Genomic DNA, 12,986 nt, shown 5'->3' with positions numbered 1-12,986 from the left:
CGAATTTACATGAGCGTGTGCGTTTTGCGCGCGCAAAAGGTACTTAACAGCTCAGTGTGTCAGCTGCGTATGAAGTGCTTCCGTGTGCTGCGCGTGATTTTCACGCACCCATTGACTTCAATGGGTGCGTGATGCGCGAACAACGCACAAAAAAAGGACATGTCGTGAGTTTTACGCAGCGGACAAGCACTGCGTGAAACTCACGGAAAGTCTGCACGGCCCCATTGACTAACATAGGTCCGTGCGAGGCGCGTAAAAACCACACGCGTTGCACAGACGTATATCACGTTTGTCTAAATAAGCCCTTAGGCAATTTGAATTTATGGTAGACTTAAAGGCTATGTACACTGTTGTAGACCATTTATTAATATTTGTTTTTTAATAAACCAGTGATCTAATTTTGATCAACTTTTTAAGTGTTTTTTATCAAAGCAAAATTTTACTTTTTGAGATACAGCTTCTATGTATCCTGTACGAATAGAAGCTGGGTCTTGTGGACAAAGCCAAATCCACCAGGTCTGACGGCTTTGGTGAACGCAGGTCCTGTGATGCGCAGGATCCAGATATTATCGATCACATCTATGTGATCAATAATAGCTGGATCCTGCGTGGACCAGCGTTCACCGAAGCAGTCAGTCCTGCAGACCTGGTGGATTCTGCTTTGACCGCAAGACACCGCTTCTTTACATACAGGATAAATAACAGCTGTATCTCGAAAGGTAAACATTTTTTTAAATAAAAATATTAAAAAGTTGTTCAAAATTAAATAAAACATTGATTTAAAATTGCCTTAGGGCCAGTTCACACAGAGTTTTTTGACGCGGAAAACAACGGCCGAAAATGCCACCCATTGATTTCAATGGGAGCCGGAGGCGTTTTTTTCCCGCGAGCGGAAACACCTTCGCGGGAAAAAGACGGGACAATGCCCTATCTTCGGGCGTTTACGCCTCTGACATCAATGGGAGGCAGGGAAAGCGTATTTCGCGGCGTTTCATGCCTGCAGCGTTCAATGGCGTGCAGGCCGAGGAAAATCGAACTCAAAATTCCAAACGGAATTTTAAGGCAGATTTTCCTCCTGCAATACTCCGTGTGAACCCAGCCTTAAAAACTTTACATAGCCTTTAATGTTTGGAGATTTCTAAAGTGTTTGTCTCCATTGACTTGGCAGGTCTTCAGTATTTGAAATTCCTTACACACCTACAAAATTCCTTGCAGCGCTGAAAGCATGTCAATGATGGGAAGAGTGTAGAGTTGGAAAAAATGTGCAATTAAGAAGTCTACCAGTAAAATCTGTAAGCCATCTACAACTTGTAGAGAAAGTCACTTGTCCCACCACCAACCGCTGTGTTGGTGGGATATAGAACAGACTACTGGTACCTAGCAGTGGTTGTCATTTTGCCAGCCCATGTTTAAAGGATTATTCCCATGACAGAAAGTGATGGCATATCGCTAGAATATGCCATCACTATCTGATCGGTGGGAGTCCAACTTAGTGGATTCCCACCAATCCTAAGAATGAAGAGCCTACCGGGCTGGTTTAGCGCTGTGACCCCTTTACAGTTTGTCCTTGCACTGCAGTGCTCCCGTCCACTCTATGTAGGGTGTTGGACCCCCACAGATCACAAAGTGATGGCATATCCTAGCGACATGCCATCACCTTATAATCACTTAAAACGGGCTAAACACTTTTGATGTATTTTGGCGGATGAAGGATTGGACAAGTTGGAGTCTAACATGCACAAACCTTTGTTACCCTGGGAGAGCAACAACAGCTACAGTCTCTTAACCCTATCCTCATGCAATAAAGCTACAGATCCCAAATACCGCCATATGCATGATGATTTAGTGGGGGTTCGGAGCTACCAGACTCCCTACTATAAAATTTTGATATGTCTAATGCTCTGTTCACATCTGCATTGGAGGCTCAGTCACAGATCCCATCAGATTGGACTGGAAAAATAGCGCTGCATGCAGCACTATTATTCCCATCAAAATGGCAGACACCATGAGGAAACCCGAACAAGCACATGGCACAAATGTCAACAGAGCCTACGACCTTTACCACACGGCAATATTTTGATAAGTATTTCGCATAAGAATTTGTAAGCCTAAAACCTAACCTACACAGAGAAAAAGTAGACTTCTTCCGTGTTTTGGACCCATTCCTGGCTTTGGTTTACAAATAGGCCGCTTTCCCATGAGTGTAATACCCGTATTATGGACACAATACCAGGACCTTCTGCAGTGATTAGAGCGGGGGTAAGAGCAATATAGGCTTCTATGGTGCTCTAACTCCTGTTCTGATAAACCACAGGAGGTCCGGGAGTTGCGTTTATAATACGGGCACATAAAAGCACTGGTATTACAGTTCAGTGAAAGCGCCCTCATTGAGGCGGAATATACAAGTGTGAATATGGCCTGAGCGATAGATAAACTTTATTGCCATAGCTATACTATAACATACTGTTTTCCAGAGGCTTAAAGGGGTTTTCCCATCAGGGACATTTATGACATGTCCACGGGATTTGACATGTCCCACCTCGATCTCTAGAACGGAGCCCCCTAAACCCGGTTCTACCGCTCTGTGTTGCGGCTGAAGCGTGTGAATTGCTGAGCTACACTGTTTCTCTAACCCTCATAGTAGTGAATGGCAGTTACGGAAACAGCGTAGCATGGGAGCTACACTGTTTACCTAACTAAAAATTCAGTTCTATGGGACTTACGGAAACAGCGCAGCTCGGCGAGCTACGCTGTTTTCTTCCTCATGGTCGGGAATGACATGAGTGAGCTGCAGCACAGAGGTAGAATGGAGTTTAGGGGGCCTCGTTCTAGAGATAGGTGTGAGTCCCAGGGGTGGGACTCGTATCTGTCTGATATTTATGGCATATCCTGTGGATATGTCATAAATGTCTCTGATGGGAAAACCCCTTTAATGCGGAATGAATAGGATTCCTTTTTTATCCAATTATCCATTATGAAATCACTGTAAGGCTTCATTCAGACGAACGGGAATTACGTCCGTGCAACGCGCGTGAAAATCACGCGCGTTGCACGGACGTAATTCCCGTCGCATGGACCTATATTAGTCTATGGGGCCGTGCGGACATGTGCGTGATTTTTACTCAGCGTGAGTCCGCTGAAAAAAAGTCACGACATGTCTGTTCTTTCGACGTTTTACGCTTATCACCCACCCATTGAAGTCAATGGGTGCGTGAAAACCATGCATGCCGCACGGAAGCACTTCCGTGCGAACTGCGTGATTCCCGCAACAGCTGTCAAAAGGATGAATGTAAACAGAAAAGTACCACGTGCTTTTCTGTTTACAAACATCCAAATGGAGTGTCATAATGATGGCGGCTGCGCGAAAAGCACGCAGCCGCGCATCATATGCTGATGCCCCACGGAGCTGTTAAGTGTTTTTTGCGCACGCAAAAACGCCACGCTCGTGTGAACCCAGCCTAACAAACCTACGGAGTTAATTATCGACGCCATATAAACATCCATTTAAAATGCGCTTTTCATCAATAATTCTACAGCTGGGAGCACTACAAATGCAGACCACATAAACTATCCCTGGGGATGCAGCTTTGCTATAATTGGTGTTGATGGAAATTGTATATAGCAATGCAGTGTGTCCCAATACAATCCTCATTTAACCCATACATGTCATCAAGATTTTTCATATAAAAAATGTGCCAATTATTGATTTAGTGAAAATAACTAAATCAACTGACTAATATTAAAGTGACAGTCCCGTCATGAGCTTAACATGATATGTAAGTCACTTCCTATGGGTGAAGTTTACCTTTTATTTTTTTCCCATCATTTTATTCTGCTTGGCTGCTTTCTTAGCTCAGCTCCATAAGGACACAGCTGTGATATGTGGCTCCAGCTTAGCTGCGGTGTCTACAGGGAGTGTGGAGTAGTCTGAAATCCACCTCCTGTCTCATCATTGGTTCAGGGAGGGGAATTTATCAATATCTTTGAACCATTTTTTTGGATTTGAAAAGTCGCAAGTCATGGCCGGATTCACACGAGCGTGTTCGGTCCGTGATTTATGGTCCATATGTCGGCAGCATTTCCGGGACCGAACACACTGAAGGGAGCAAGGCTCCTAGCATCATAGTTATCTATGACGCTAAGGGTATGTTCACACGCAGTAGCAAAATACATCCTAAATTACGGAGCTGTTTTCAGGCGAAAACAGCTCCTGAATTTCAGACGTTTTTGCAAGTACTCACGTTTTTCGCGGCGTCTTTTACAGACGTTATTGGAGCTGTTTTTCAATGGAGTCAATGAAAAACGGCTCCAAAAACGTCCCAAGAAGTGACATGCACTACTTTGACGCGGGCCTCTTTTTACGCGCCGTCTTTTGACAGCGACGCGTAAAATTACACCTCGTCTGAACAGAACATCGTGGAACCCATTGCAAGCAATGGCCAGATGTTTGCAGATGTAATGGAGGCGTCTTTTAAGGCGTAAAACGTTTGAATTACGTCTGAAAACAGGCCGTGTGAACATACCCTAGGAGTCCCTGCCTCTCCGCGGAACTACTGTCCCGTACTAAAAACATGATTACAGTACGGGACAGTTTCCCGCAGAGAGGCAGTGACTCCTAGCGTCATAGATAACTATGATGCTAGGAGCCCGGCTCCCTGAAGTGCGTTCAGTCCGGGAAATGCGGCCAACATACAGACCATATATAACGGACCGAACACGCTCATGTGAATCCGGCCTAAGTGTTTAAAAGACGACCTGTCACCTCTCCTGACATGTCTGTTTTAGTAAATACTTGTACTCCCCCCATGAAATAATTCCAGATCATATTTTCTTAGAACTCTGCATTGTGCTGTTCCTCTGTTATTCTACATAGAAATTTATGAATAAATTGACAGCTGAGTGTTATCAGTTGGGGGTGTGTCCCTACACAGACTGACAGTGACCAATCAGTGCTGACATAGTGAGACTGTGTAGGGACACACCCTTTTGACAAGTAGAATAGTAACACCCAATTGTCAATTCATTCATAAATTTCAATGAAGAATAACAGAGGAATGGCACAATGTAGAATTGTAAGAAAACATATTCCGAATGTTTTCTCCATTAAAGCACAGAGACTTGGTTATTTCTGGAATTCCCATAGACTTCTAGCCTGCTCTCTCCTAGCTGCATTTACCAGTCCTGTGGCATGAGTGAGAGGGGTTCCCATTCTGTAATTTGCAGTTGACTGTATGTTCACACTTGGCAGATTTGTTGAAGATTTCTGTGACTGCAAATCATCTAACGGGGTTGTTTCTGTAGTATGTGCATGGATATTTACAACCCCCATTCAGATGTATGGGACACAGAAATTTCTGCAACAAATCTGTCACTTTTGTGCATATCCAAATAGTGTTTTCTTTTTTTAAACTCAATTCAGGTGTGTACGGAAAGTGCTCCACATCACACAGCCGCCCCACGTAGCAGCCGTCCCTGGGATTGCAGTCCCAGCCACAATGGAAGTGTACGACGCTGCGCCTGTAAACTGCACTCGTAGTTGTGGCCCCTTCAGTCAGATGATCGGCGGGGGTCCGGGAGTTGGACCCCCGACAATCTGATATTGATTGCCTATCCAAAGGATGAAATGCCCGGAGGACCGGTTTAAGAAGAAATCCACGTGGCACCTTCTACATGCGTTCTACCCGTATATTTTCTTCACTTGATAATATCTAAATGTAGCAATGAGCGCACAACCTACATAAGAATAAGAATTCTTAGAATGCATCTACAGGAGAATTTTTGGCCGTGCGGTAAAAACCACATCAAATTCACGGCAAAACTGTATACAGTTTTAATGTGAATTGCTGCGGATTTGCAATGCAGTTTATTTCAGGTAAAACAGAAAATAAATGTCTTTCACCTGTAAAAACCACACGGTCAAAAACCGCAACATTTTGCAGTAAAATCTCTGGTTTTGCAGCAATTTTTGATGCAGTTTTTCCTGTTGTGGCCAAAAACATCTCATGTAAATGCACCCATAGGGTGCCATTACACAGGCGCCTGAGCCATGTGGATTACCACTAACCGCCTTGCTGAACCCATACTTGCCACGTGACACCACGACAAGAACAGGTGTAGCAGGGCAATAAGCGGTTACCTGCCACTTGCAAACGCGTAATAGCGCCCTTAGAACAAGATTTATTTCTAGACTTTATTCCGTATCCTCAACAGACACTCAGACCGGACTTACCACCTTTGACTCTATAGTGCTATTAACCCATGGAAACTGAACTCGTGGCACTGGGTAAAACAATAAGTTCTTGAATATCGCGCCAGTTTATTTCCAGGTTACACCGGAAAACTCTAGGAACTTGGAGTTCCCACATTGTTACTAGAGGATTCCAGTTGTAGGGTTCATTTTAAGGTCTCCTTCACACACTATTTTTCCAATGTTTTTAGACGCTTGTAAAAAAAACACGTCATGAATTTCAAGCATTTTTCATGGCGTTTTTACAATTCATACCCAGAGCATGCTGCGTGTGAAGAAAAGCACCACTGATCCCAAAACCACCGCAAACCAAAACGCTGTGTATGTAGAATTTTCAATATTTCACTATAAACTTTAAAATAACATTTGGCCTCAGCATTTTTTACCTAAAAAGGAACGCTGTGAAAAAACGCCAACAATAACGCAGAAAAACCCTGTGTGTGAATCCGGCCAAAGGCTGCCACATAACCACAGCATCTTCTATGGTAAGGGAGTAGCCCGTCATCTGTTGGATTCCGCAATAAACACTTTCCCCAGGCAGAATGGGATTGGATTACATAAAACATTCCTGTGATCGTTTACAGTTTTATGGAGAACACCAAAATCGAACAATGTTGGGTTTCATGTTGAGGCACGAGAAACCATAAATTTTGGAAAATAGTAAAACACCACAACATATGGACGATGGTATGCACAGGTAATAAAGTTAAAAAAAAACATAATGTCTTGTATTGAATCTGAAGTAGCTTTTTATTTGATACATATTATTTATTATTCTTCATTATGTGGCCTCTGAACATCAAAGACCATTTCTAACTGGGTCCTAGGACACGATCAGAGCAAGCAAAATGACAAGCCATTAAAAAAATGTCAACCCCACAAGTGATAAATGGGGTTTCCCAAGTCCATAATATTGTGACGTGATTCAGGCATAGTTATACTGGTATCCAGGAGCCGGGGCGCCCACTCAGTAAAGAGACCATGGCATTGGCTAAGTGGATTAACACCTTTGGCTTTGATTGGTGGTTCTGAGTGATATAAATGGGCTTTTACTTGGAGCTTTTTAGGATTATACCTGTAACCATTCATTGGGTTCTAGGGCTCCTTTTGGTGGAGGCCCTAGCGTACGCCAATATTACCCTGTGACACAATGAAATGTCAGAAATTCCTGACCTTAGAAAAACCCCATTGATGCATTTATAGGATCCTACAGGCAAGAAATACTGGGAGAAAAAAAACTTACCTGCACCAAAGGCTTTGGCAACTAACCAGGCCAAATTACTGGCCACCTTGGCCCTGTTGAAGTCATAATGATCAAAGGGTTTGATGGCCGGAACAATGAAGGTCTTCTTCACCTCCTGTCCACTTTCTGCTGTATCCACCATGGTTGATATCTTCAGGCTTTGCAACTTACATGATTTGAAGAATAACTCCAATCAATAGATGTGATCACCAAGAAGCGGAGTATACGGATAAATCCTGTACTATTACAGCTTCTCCACACTGTATGTAGTGATGTGCCGGCAAACCTTCCTGATCCAATGACTTCCAAACACTGGACAGGTTTACAGATATTATTTCATGTCATCAATGTACCTGGCCTGCTATATTCCTTTAACCGCAGCATGCGGTGATCCTATATACACAATGTAGTGTTAAGCTACAATCCTCTAATATCATTTAGTGTATGTATTATTTAGTGTTTACATGTGACCATTTCTTCAAGGTGATGATGACTACATGTAAACTGGATCCCTCGTGTCCTGTGATCGTCAGCTTAGATCCTGTAAGGGACCCAGTTGTGCAGTGATTATTTCTCCCAGGATGGACATGATCAGTAAGATGTCACTGCTCTGCGGTCATGGTGAAAAGCAGCAGGAACAATCCCACTGATGACAGGGAGGGCTTCACAATCTGCTAATATATAGATCCTGGCAGCGGAGTCAATCTGTCAGATCGTCTGTGGATTGCTCACGTCTGGATGCACTGGTGGTGATCCTGTGGGCAGCAGATCCCCTGTGATCCTTCAGGTACACACACTGATTGATGACTCAGCTTCATACGTGACAGGGGCTCCGGTGGGATACAGCCCATTCAATGAGAACACATTCCCAGCTGACAGCTGCCATATCCTCCATTACAACCGGTCATCTGTAGTAAAAGCGGCTCCGTTATTTCCCCATAGATCGGGATCCGCTGTTTTGGATAAGATTGTTGTAGATATAACTGGTGTCCAGGCCCGGGTAGCGTTAAAATTAATTACGCTTCAATACATTTTTATATCCTCCTCCTGCCCGTTTATTTCTATCGCCTTTCTCTATCCCCCTCCACCCTCTTCCCTGTCTCCCTCCCCCGTTTCCTTTCCTCCCCGCCCGCCGCCGCTGCGGGTTTTCCTGCCGCACTGGATAGGGAGACACAGTCGTCAGGAGAGCGCATGCGCCTCGGCTGTAGTAGGCGGGAGGTACGCAGGCTACTTCTACGCATGCGCGGCTGGGTTTGTAGTCCGCGCGTCTTGGTAGTGGACGCTGATATTTGTGCGATGATTCCTGTGATATTCCCTGTCAGTGCAGATGCCGGGTGTTGTTGTTTTTTAAGTTTAAGGGTATGTTCACACAGCCTATTTACGGACGTAAATCGGGCGTTATTGCCCCGAATTACGCCCGAAAATAGCGCCTCAATAGCGCTGACAAACATCTGCCCATTGAAAGCAATGGGCAGACGTTTGTCTGTTCACACGAGGCGTAAATTTACGCGCCGCTGTCAAATGACGGCGCGTAAATAGACGCCCGCGTAGAAGAAGTGACCTGTCACTTCTTTGGCCGTAATTGGAGCCGCTATTCATTGACTCCAATGAATAGCAGCGCTAATTACGGCCGTAATTGACGCGGCGTTCAAGCGCCTGCACATGCCGGTACGGCTGAAATTACGGGGATGTTTTCAGGCTGAAACATCCCCGTAAATTCAGCCGTTACGGACCCCCGCCGTGTGAACATACCCTAAGGGTATGTTCACACGGCCTATTTACGGACGTAATTCGGGCGTTTTGGCCCCGAATTACGTCTGAAAATAGCGCCTCAATAGCGCTGACAAACATCTGCCCATTGAAAGCAATGGGCAGACGTTTGTCTGTTCACACGAGGCGTATATTTACGCGCCGCTGTCAAATGACGGCGCGTAACTAGACGCCCGCGTCAAAGAAGTGACCTGTCACTTCTTTGGCCGTAATTGGAGCCGCTATTCATTGACTCCAATGAATAGCAGCGTTAATTACGGCCGTAATTGACGCGGCGTTCAAGCGCCTGCACATGCCGGTACGGCTGAAATTACGGGGATGTTTTCAGGCTGAAACATCCCCGTAATTTCAGCCGTTACGGACCCCCGCCGTGTGAACATACCCTAAGGGTATGTTCACACGGCCTATTTACGGACGTAAATCGGGCGTTTTTGCCCCGAATTACGCCCGAAAATAGCGCCTCAATAGCGCTGACAAACATCTGCCCATTGAAAGCAATGGGCAGACGTTTGTCTGTTCACACGAGGCGTATATTTACGCGCCGCTGTCAAATGACGGCGCGTAAATAGACGCCCGCGTCAAAGAAGTGAGGGTATGTTCACACGGCGGGGGTCCGTAACGGCTGAAATTACGGGGATGTTTCAGCCTGAAAACATCCCCGTAAATTCAGCCGTACCGGCATGTGCAGGCGCTTGAACGCCGCGTCAATTACGGCCGTAATTAGCGCTGCTATTCATTGGAGTCAATGAATAGCGGCTCCAATTACGGCCAAAGAAGTGACAGGTCACTTCTTTGACGCGGGCGTCTAGTTACGCGCCGTCATTTGACAGCGGCGCGTAAATATACGCCTCGTGTGAACAGACAAACGTCTGCCCATTGCTTTCAATGGGCAGATGTTTGTCAGCGCTATTGAGGCGCTATTTTCAGACGTAATTCGGGGCCAAAACGCCCGAATTACGTCCGTAAATAGGCCGTGTGAACATACCCTAACAATCTCAAATTGTATTCCACCAGTAAAGCTAACCAAAAATGTAAAGATTATCCCCCCATACAAACAATTTTTTTTAAATTATTTTTTTTTGCAATCCTAAGGCTACATGCACACGTTGCACACGTATTTTAGTGCGGTTTTTACATTTTGCGGCATAAATCGTTGCGTTTTCATGCTGCGGGCTTTGCTGCGTATTTCTGTACAACTACAGTGATAGAATTTGCATGCAGAATCGCACAAAAAAATTGACATGCTGCGGTTTCAAAAATACGAACCGCGGGTCAATTTATGTCCCGAAAAATACAGCAGCGCGGACATGAGATTCCCTGGAATCATCTTGTCTATGCTGGTACTGTATTTTGCTGCGGTTTTGCCGCACTAAAATTTGCTTGGCAAAACCGCACATAATACGCATTGTGTGCATCGATTGGTTGTAAATCGCAGTATGCTCTATTGGTGGCAGTTTTATAGTACGTCTATATTTTCTGCATTAACTAAGCTGGGTGTTTTTTGTTGGGTTTTTAGCACACATTTTTATTTTTTGTTTGGTAGATGAACTATTTCTCTAAAAAAAACGCATGCTTAACCCCTTGCAGTCACAGCGATTTTTTTTCGTTTTTCACTCTCCGCCTTCCAAGAGCCATAACTTTTATATTTTTCCGTCAATGGAGTGGTGTAAATTTTTTTTTTTGTGGGAGGAGTTTTAGTTTTCATTGGTACTACTTAGGGTATGTGCACACACACTAATTACGTCCGTAATTGACGGACGTATTTCGGCCGCAAGTCCCGGACCGAACACAGTGCAGGGAGCCGGGCTCCTAGCATCATAGTTATGTACGATGCTAGGAGTCCCTGCCTCTCCGTGGAACTACTGTCCCGTGCTGAAAACATGATTACAGTACGGGACAGTTGTCCTGCAGCGAGGCAGGGACTCCTAGCATCGTACATAAGTATGATGCTAGGAGCCCGGCTCCCTGCACTGTGTTCGGTCCGGGACTTGCGGCCGAAATACGTCCGTCAATTACGGACGTAATTAGTGTGTGTGCACATACCCTTAAAGTACCATATCATGTACTGGGAAACTGAAAAAGAAATTCTTTGTCGGTTGGAATTGGAAGAAAATGTGATTCCTCTAATTCGTTTTGGGTTTCGTTTTTACGTCTTTCACCGTCAATTTAACTTTATTCTGCTGGTCAATACGATTACAGCGATACAAAACGTATATAGTTTTTTTTAAATCCTTTACTACATATACAAAAAAAATTTGCTTTGTGTCGTCAAATTCCGAGAGCCATAACTTTTATTTTTTTTGTCGATTGAGCAGTATGAGGGCTTTTTTTTGGTACATACAACTTTTTTTGATCGCTTTTATGACTTTTTTTAGTTCTAAAATAACCAAGAAACAGCAATTCTGGCGTTTTATTTATTATTATTTTTTTATGGCGTTCACCGTGTGGGTTAAATAATGTTATATTGTAATAGTTCAGACTTTTACGGATGCGGCGATACCAGTTTTTTGTAGCTTTCTTAATTTTTTATTTATTGTACACTAATGAAAAAAAAAATTCATTATTTTTTACACTTTTTATTAGTCCCCTTAGGGGATTTGAACCAGCGATCGTTAGGGTATGTTCACACGGCCTATTTACGGACGTAATTCGGGCGTTTTTGCCCCGAATTACGTCTGAAAATAGCGCCTCAATAGCGCTGACAAACATCTGCCCATTGAAAGCAATGGGCAGACGTTTGTCTGTTCACACGAGGCGTATATTTACGCGCCGCTGTCAAATGACGGCGCGTAAATAGACGCCCGCGTAGAAGAAGTGACCTGTCACTTCTTTGGCCGTAATTGGAGCCGCTATTCATTGACTCCAATGAATAGCAGCGCTAATTACGGCCGTAATTGACGCGGCGTTCATGTGCCTGCACATGCCGGTACGGCTGAAATTACGGGGATGTTTTCAGGCTGAAACATCCCCGTAATTTCAGCCGTTACGGACCCCCGCCGTGTGAACATACCCTTAGATTGCTGGTTCAATGCACTGCAGGCCTACTGGAATAATGCAGGCCTATTGCAGTGTATTGTAATTGGCCGTTAGAGCGAGGTGTCATCTGTAATACACAGCTGACACCCGCAGCTTATGGAGCGGGCTCAGAACGTGAGCCCGCTCCAAACTTCAACCCCCGCACCATGACGTAACGGCACCTCCTTGTGCATCAAGGGGTTAAAGAGCAACAAAAACACAGTGTGAACACAGCCTAAGGCCCCATGCACACGAGCGTAAAAACGCCCGTAATTACGATCCCATAGACTTCTACTGGCCACGGGTACCTCCCCGTATGCTTACAGGAAGGTGCCCGTGCCGTTGAGAAATATAGAACATGTCCTATTTCAGGCCGTAATTACGGCATGGGCAGGCCCATAGAAGTCTATGGGGCTCCCGTAATTACGGGTGACTACGTGTGTGCACCCGTAATTACGGGAGCGTTGCTAGGCGACGTCAGTGAATAGTCACTGTCCAGGGTGCTGAAAGAGTTAACTGATCGGCAGTAACTCTTTCAGCACCCTGGACAGTGACTTCCGATCACAATATAGATCAACCTGTAAAAAAAATAGAAGTTCATACTTACCCGGAACTCCCTGCTTCTTCCTCCAGTCCGGCCTCCCGGGATGACGTTTCAGCCCATGTGACCACTGCAGCCAATCACAGGCTGCAGCGGTCACATGGACTGCT

General features: G+C 44.8%; 1 protein-coding gene across 2 annotated transcripts in view; it reads right to left on the bottom strand.

Annotated features, from left to right (window-relative positions):
- The window catches only part of CAMSAP2 (calmodulin regulated spectrin associated protein family member 2), a 107,361-nt gene extending 98,772 nt beyond the window's left edge, over nucleotides 1-8,589 (bottom strand). For both annotated transcript variants that reach the window (XM_075833394.1, XM_075833395.1), the window contains exon 1: nucleotides 7,491-8,589. In XM_075833394.1, coding sequence (XP_075689509.1) covers nucleotides 7,491-7,632 — 142 coding nt within the window. In that variant the 5' untranslated portion in view covers nucleotides 7,633-8,589. The remainder of the gene's footprint in view (nucleotides 1-7,490) is intronic.
- Between the last annotated feature and the right edge of the window lie 4,397 nt (nucleotides 8,590-12,986).

The sequence above is a fragment of the Rhinoderma darwinii genome, chromosome 7, assembly GCF_050947455.1.
Source record: "Rhinoderma darwinii isolate aRhiDar2 chromosome 7, aRhiDar2.hap1, whole genome shotgun sequence".
Taxonomy (NCBI): domain Eukaryota; kingdom Metazoa; phylum Chordata; class Amphibia; order Anura; family Rhinodermatidae; genus Rhinoderma; species Rhinoderma darwinii.
Note: the sequence above shows the minus strand (reverse complement) of the source record. Positions and strands in the feature narration are given on the sequence as shown.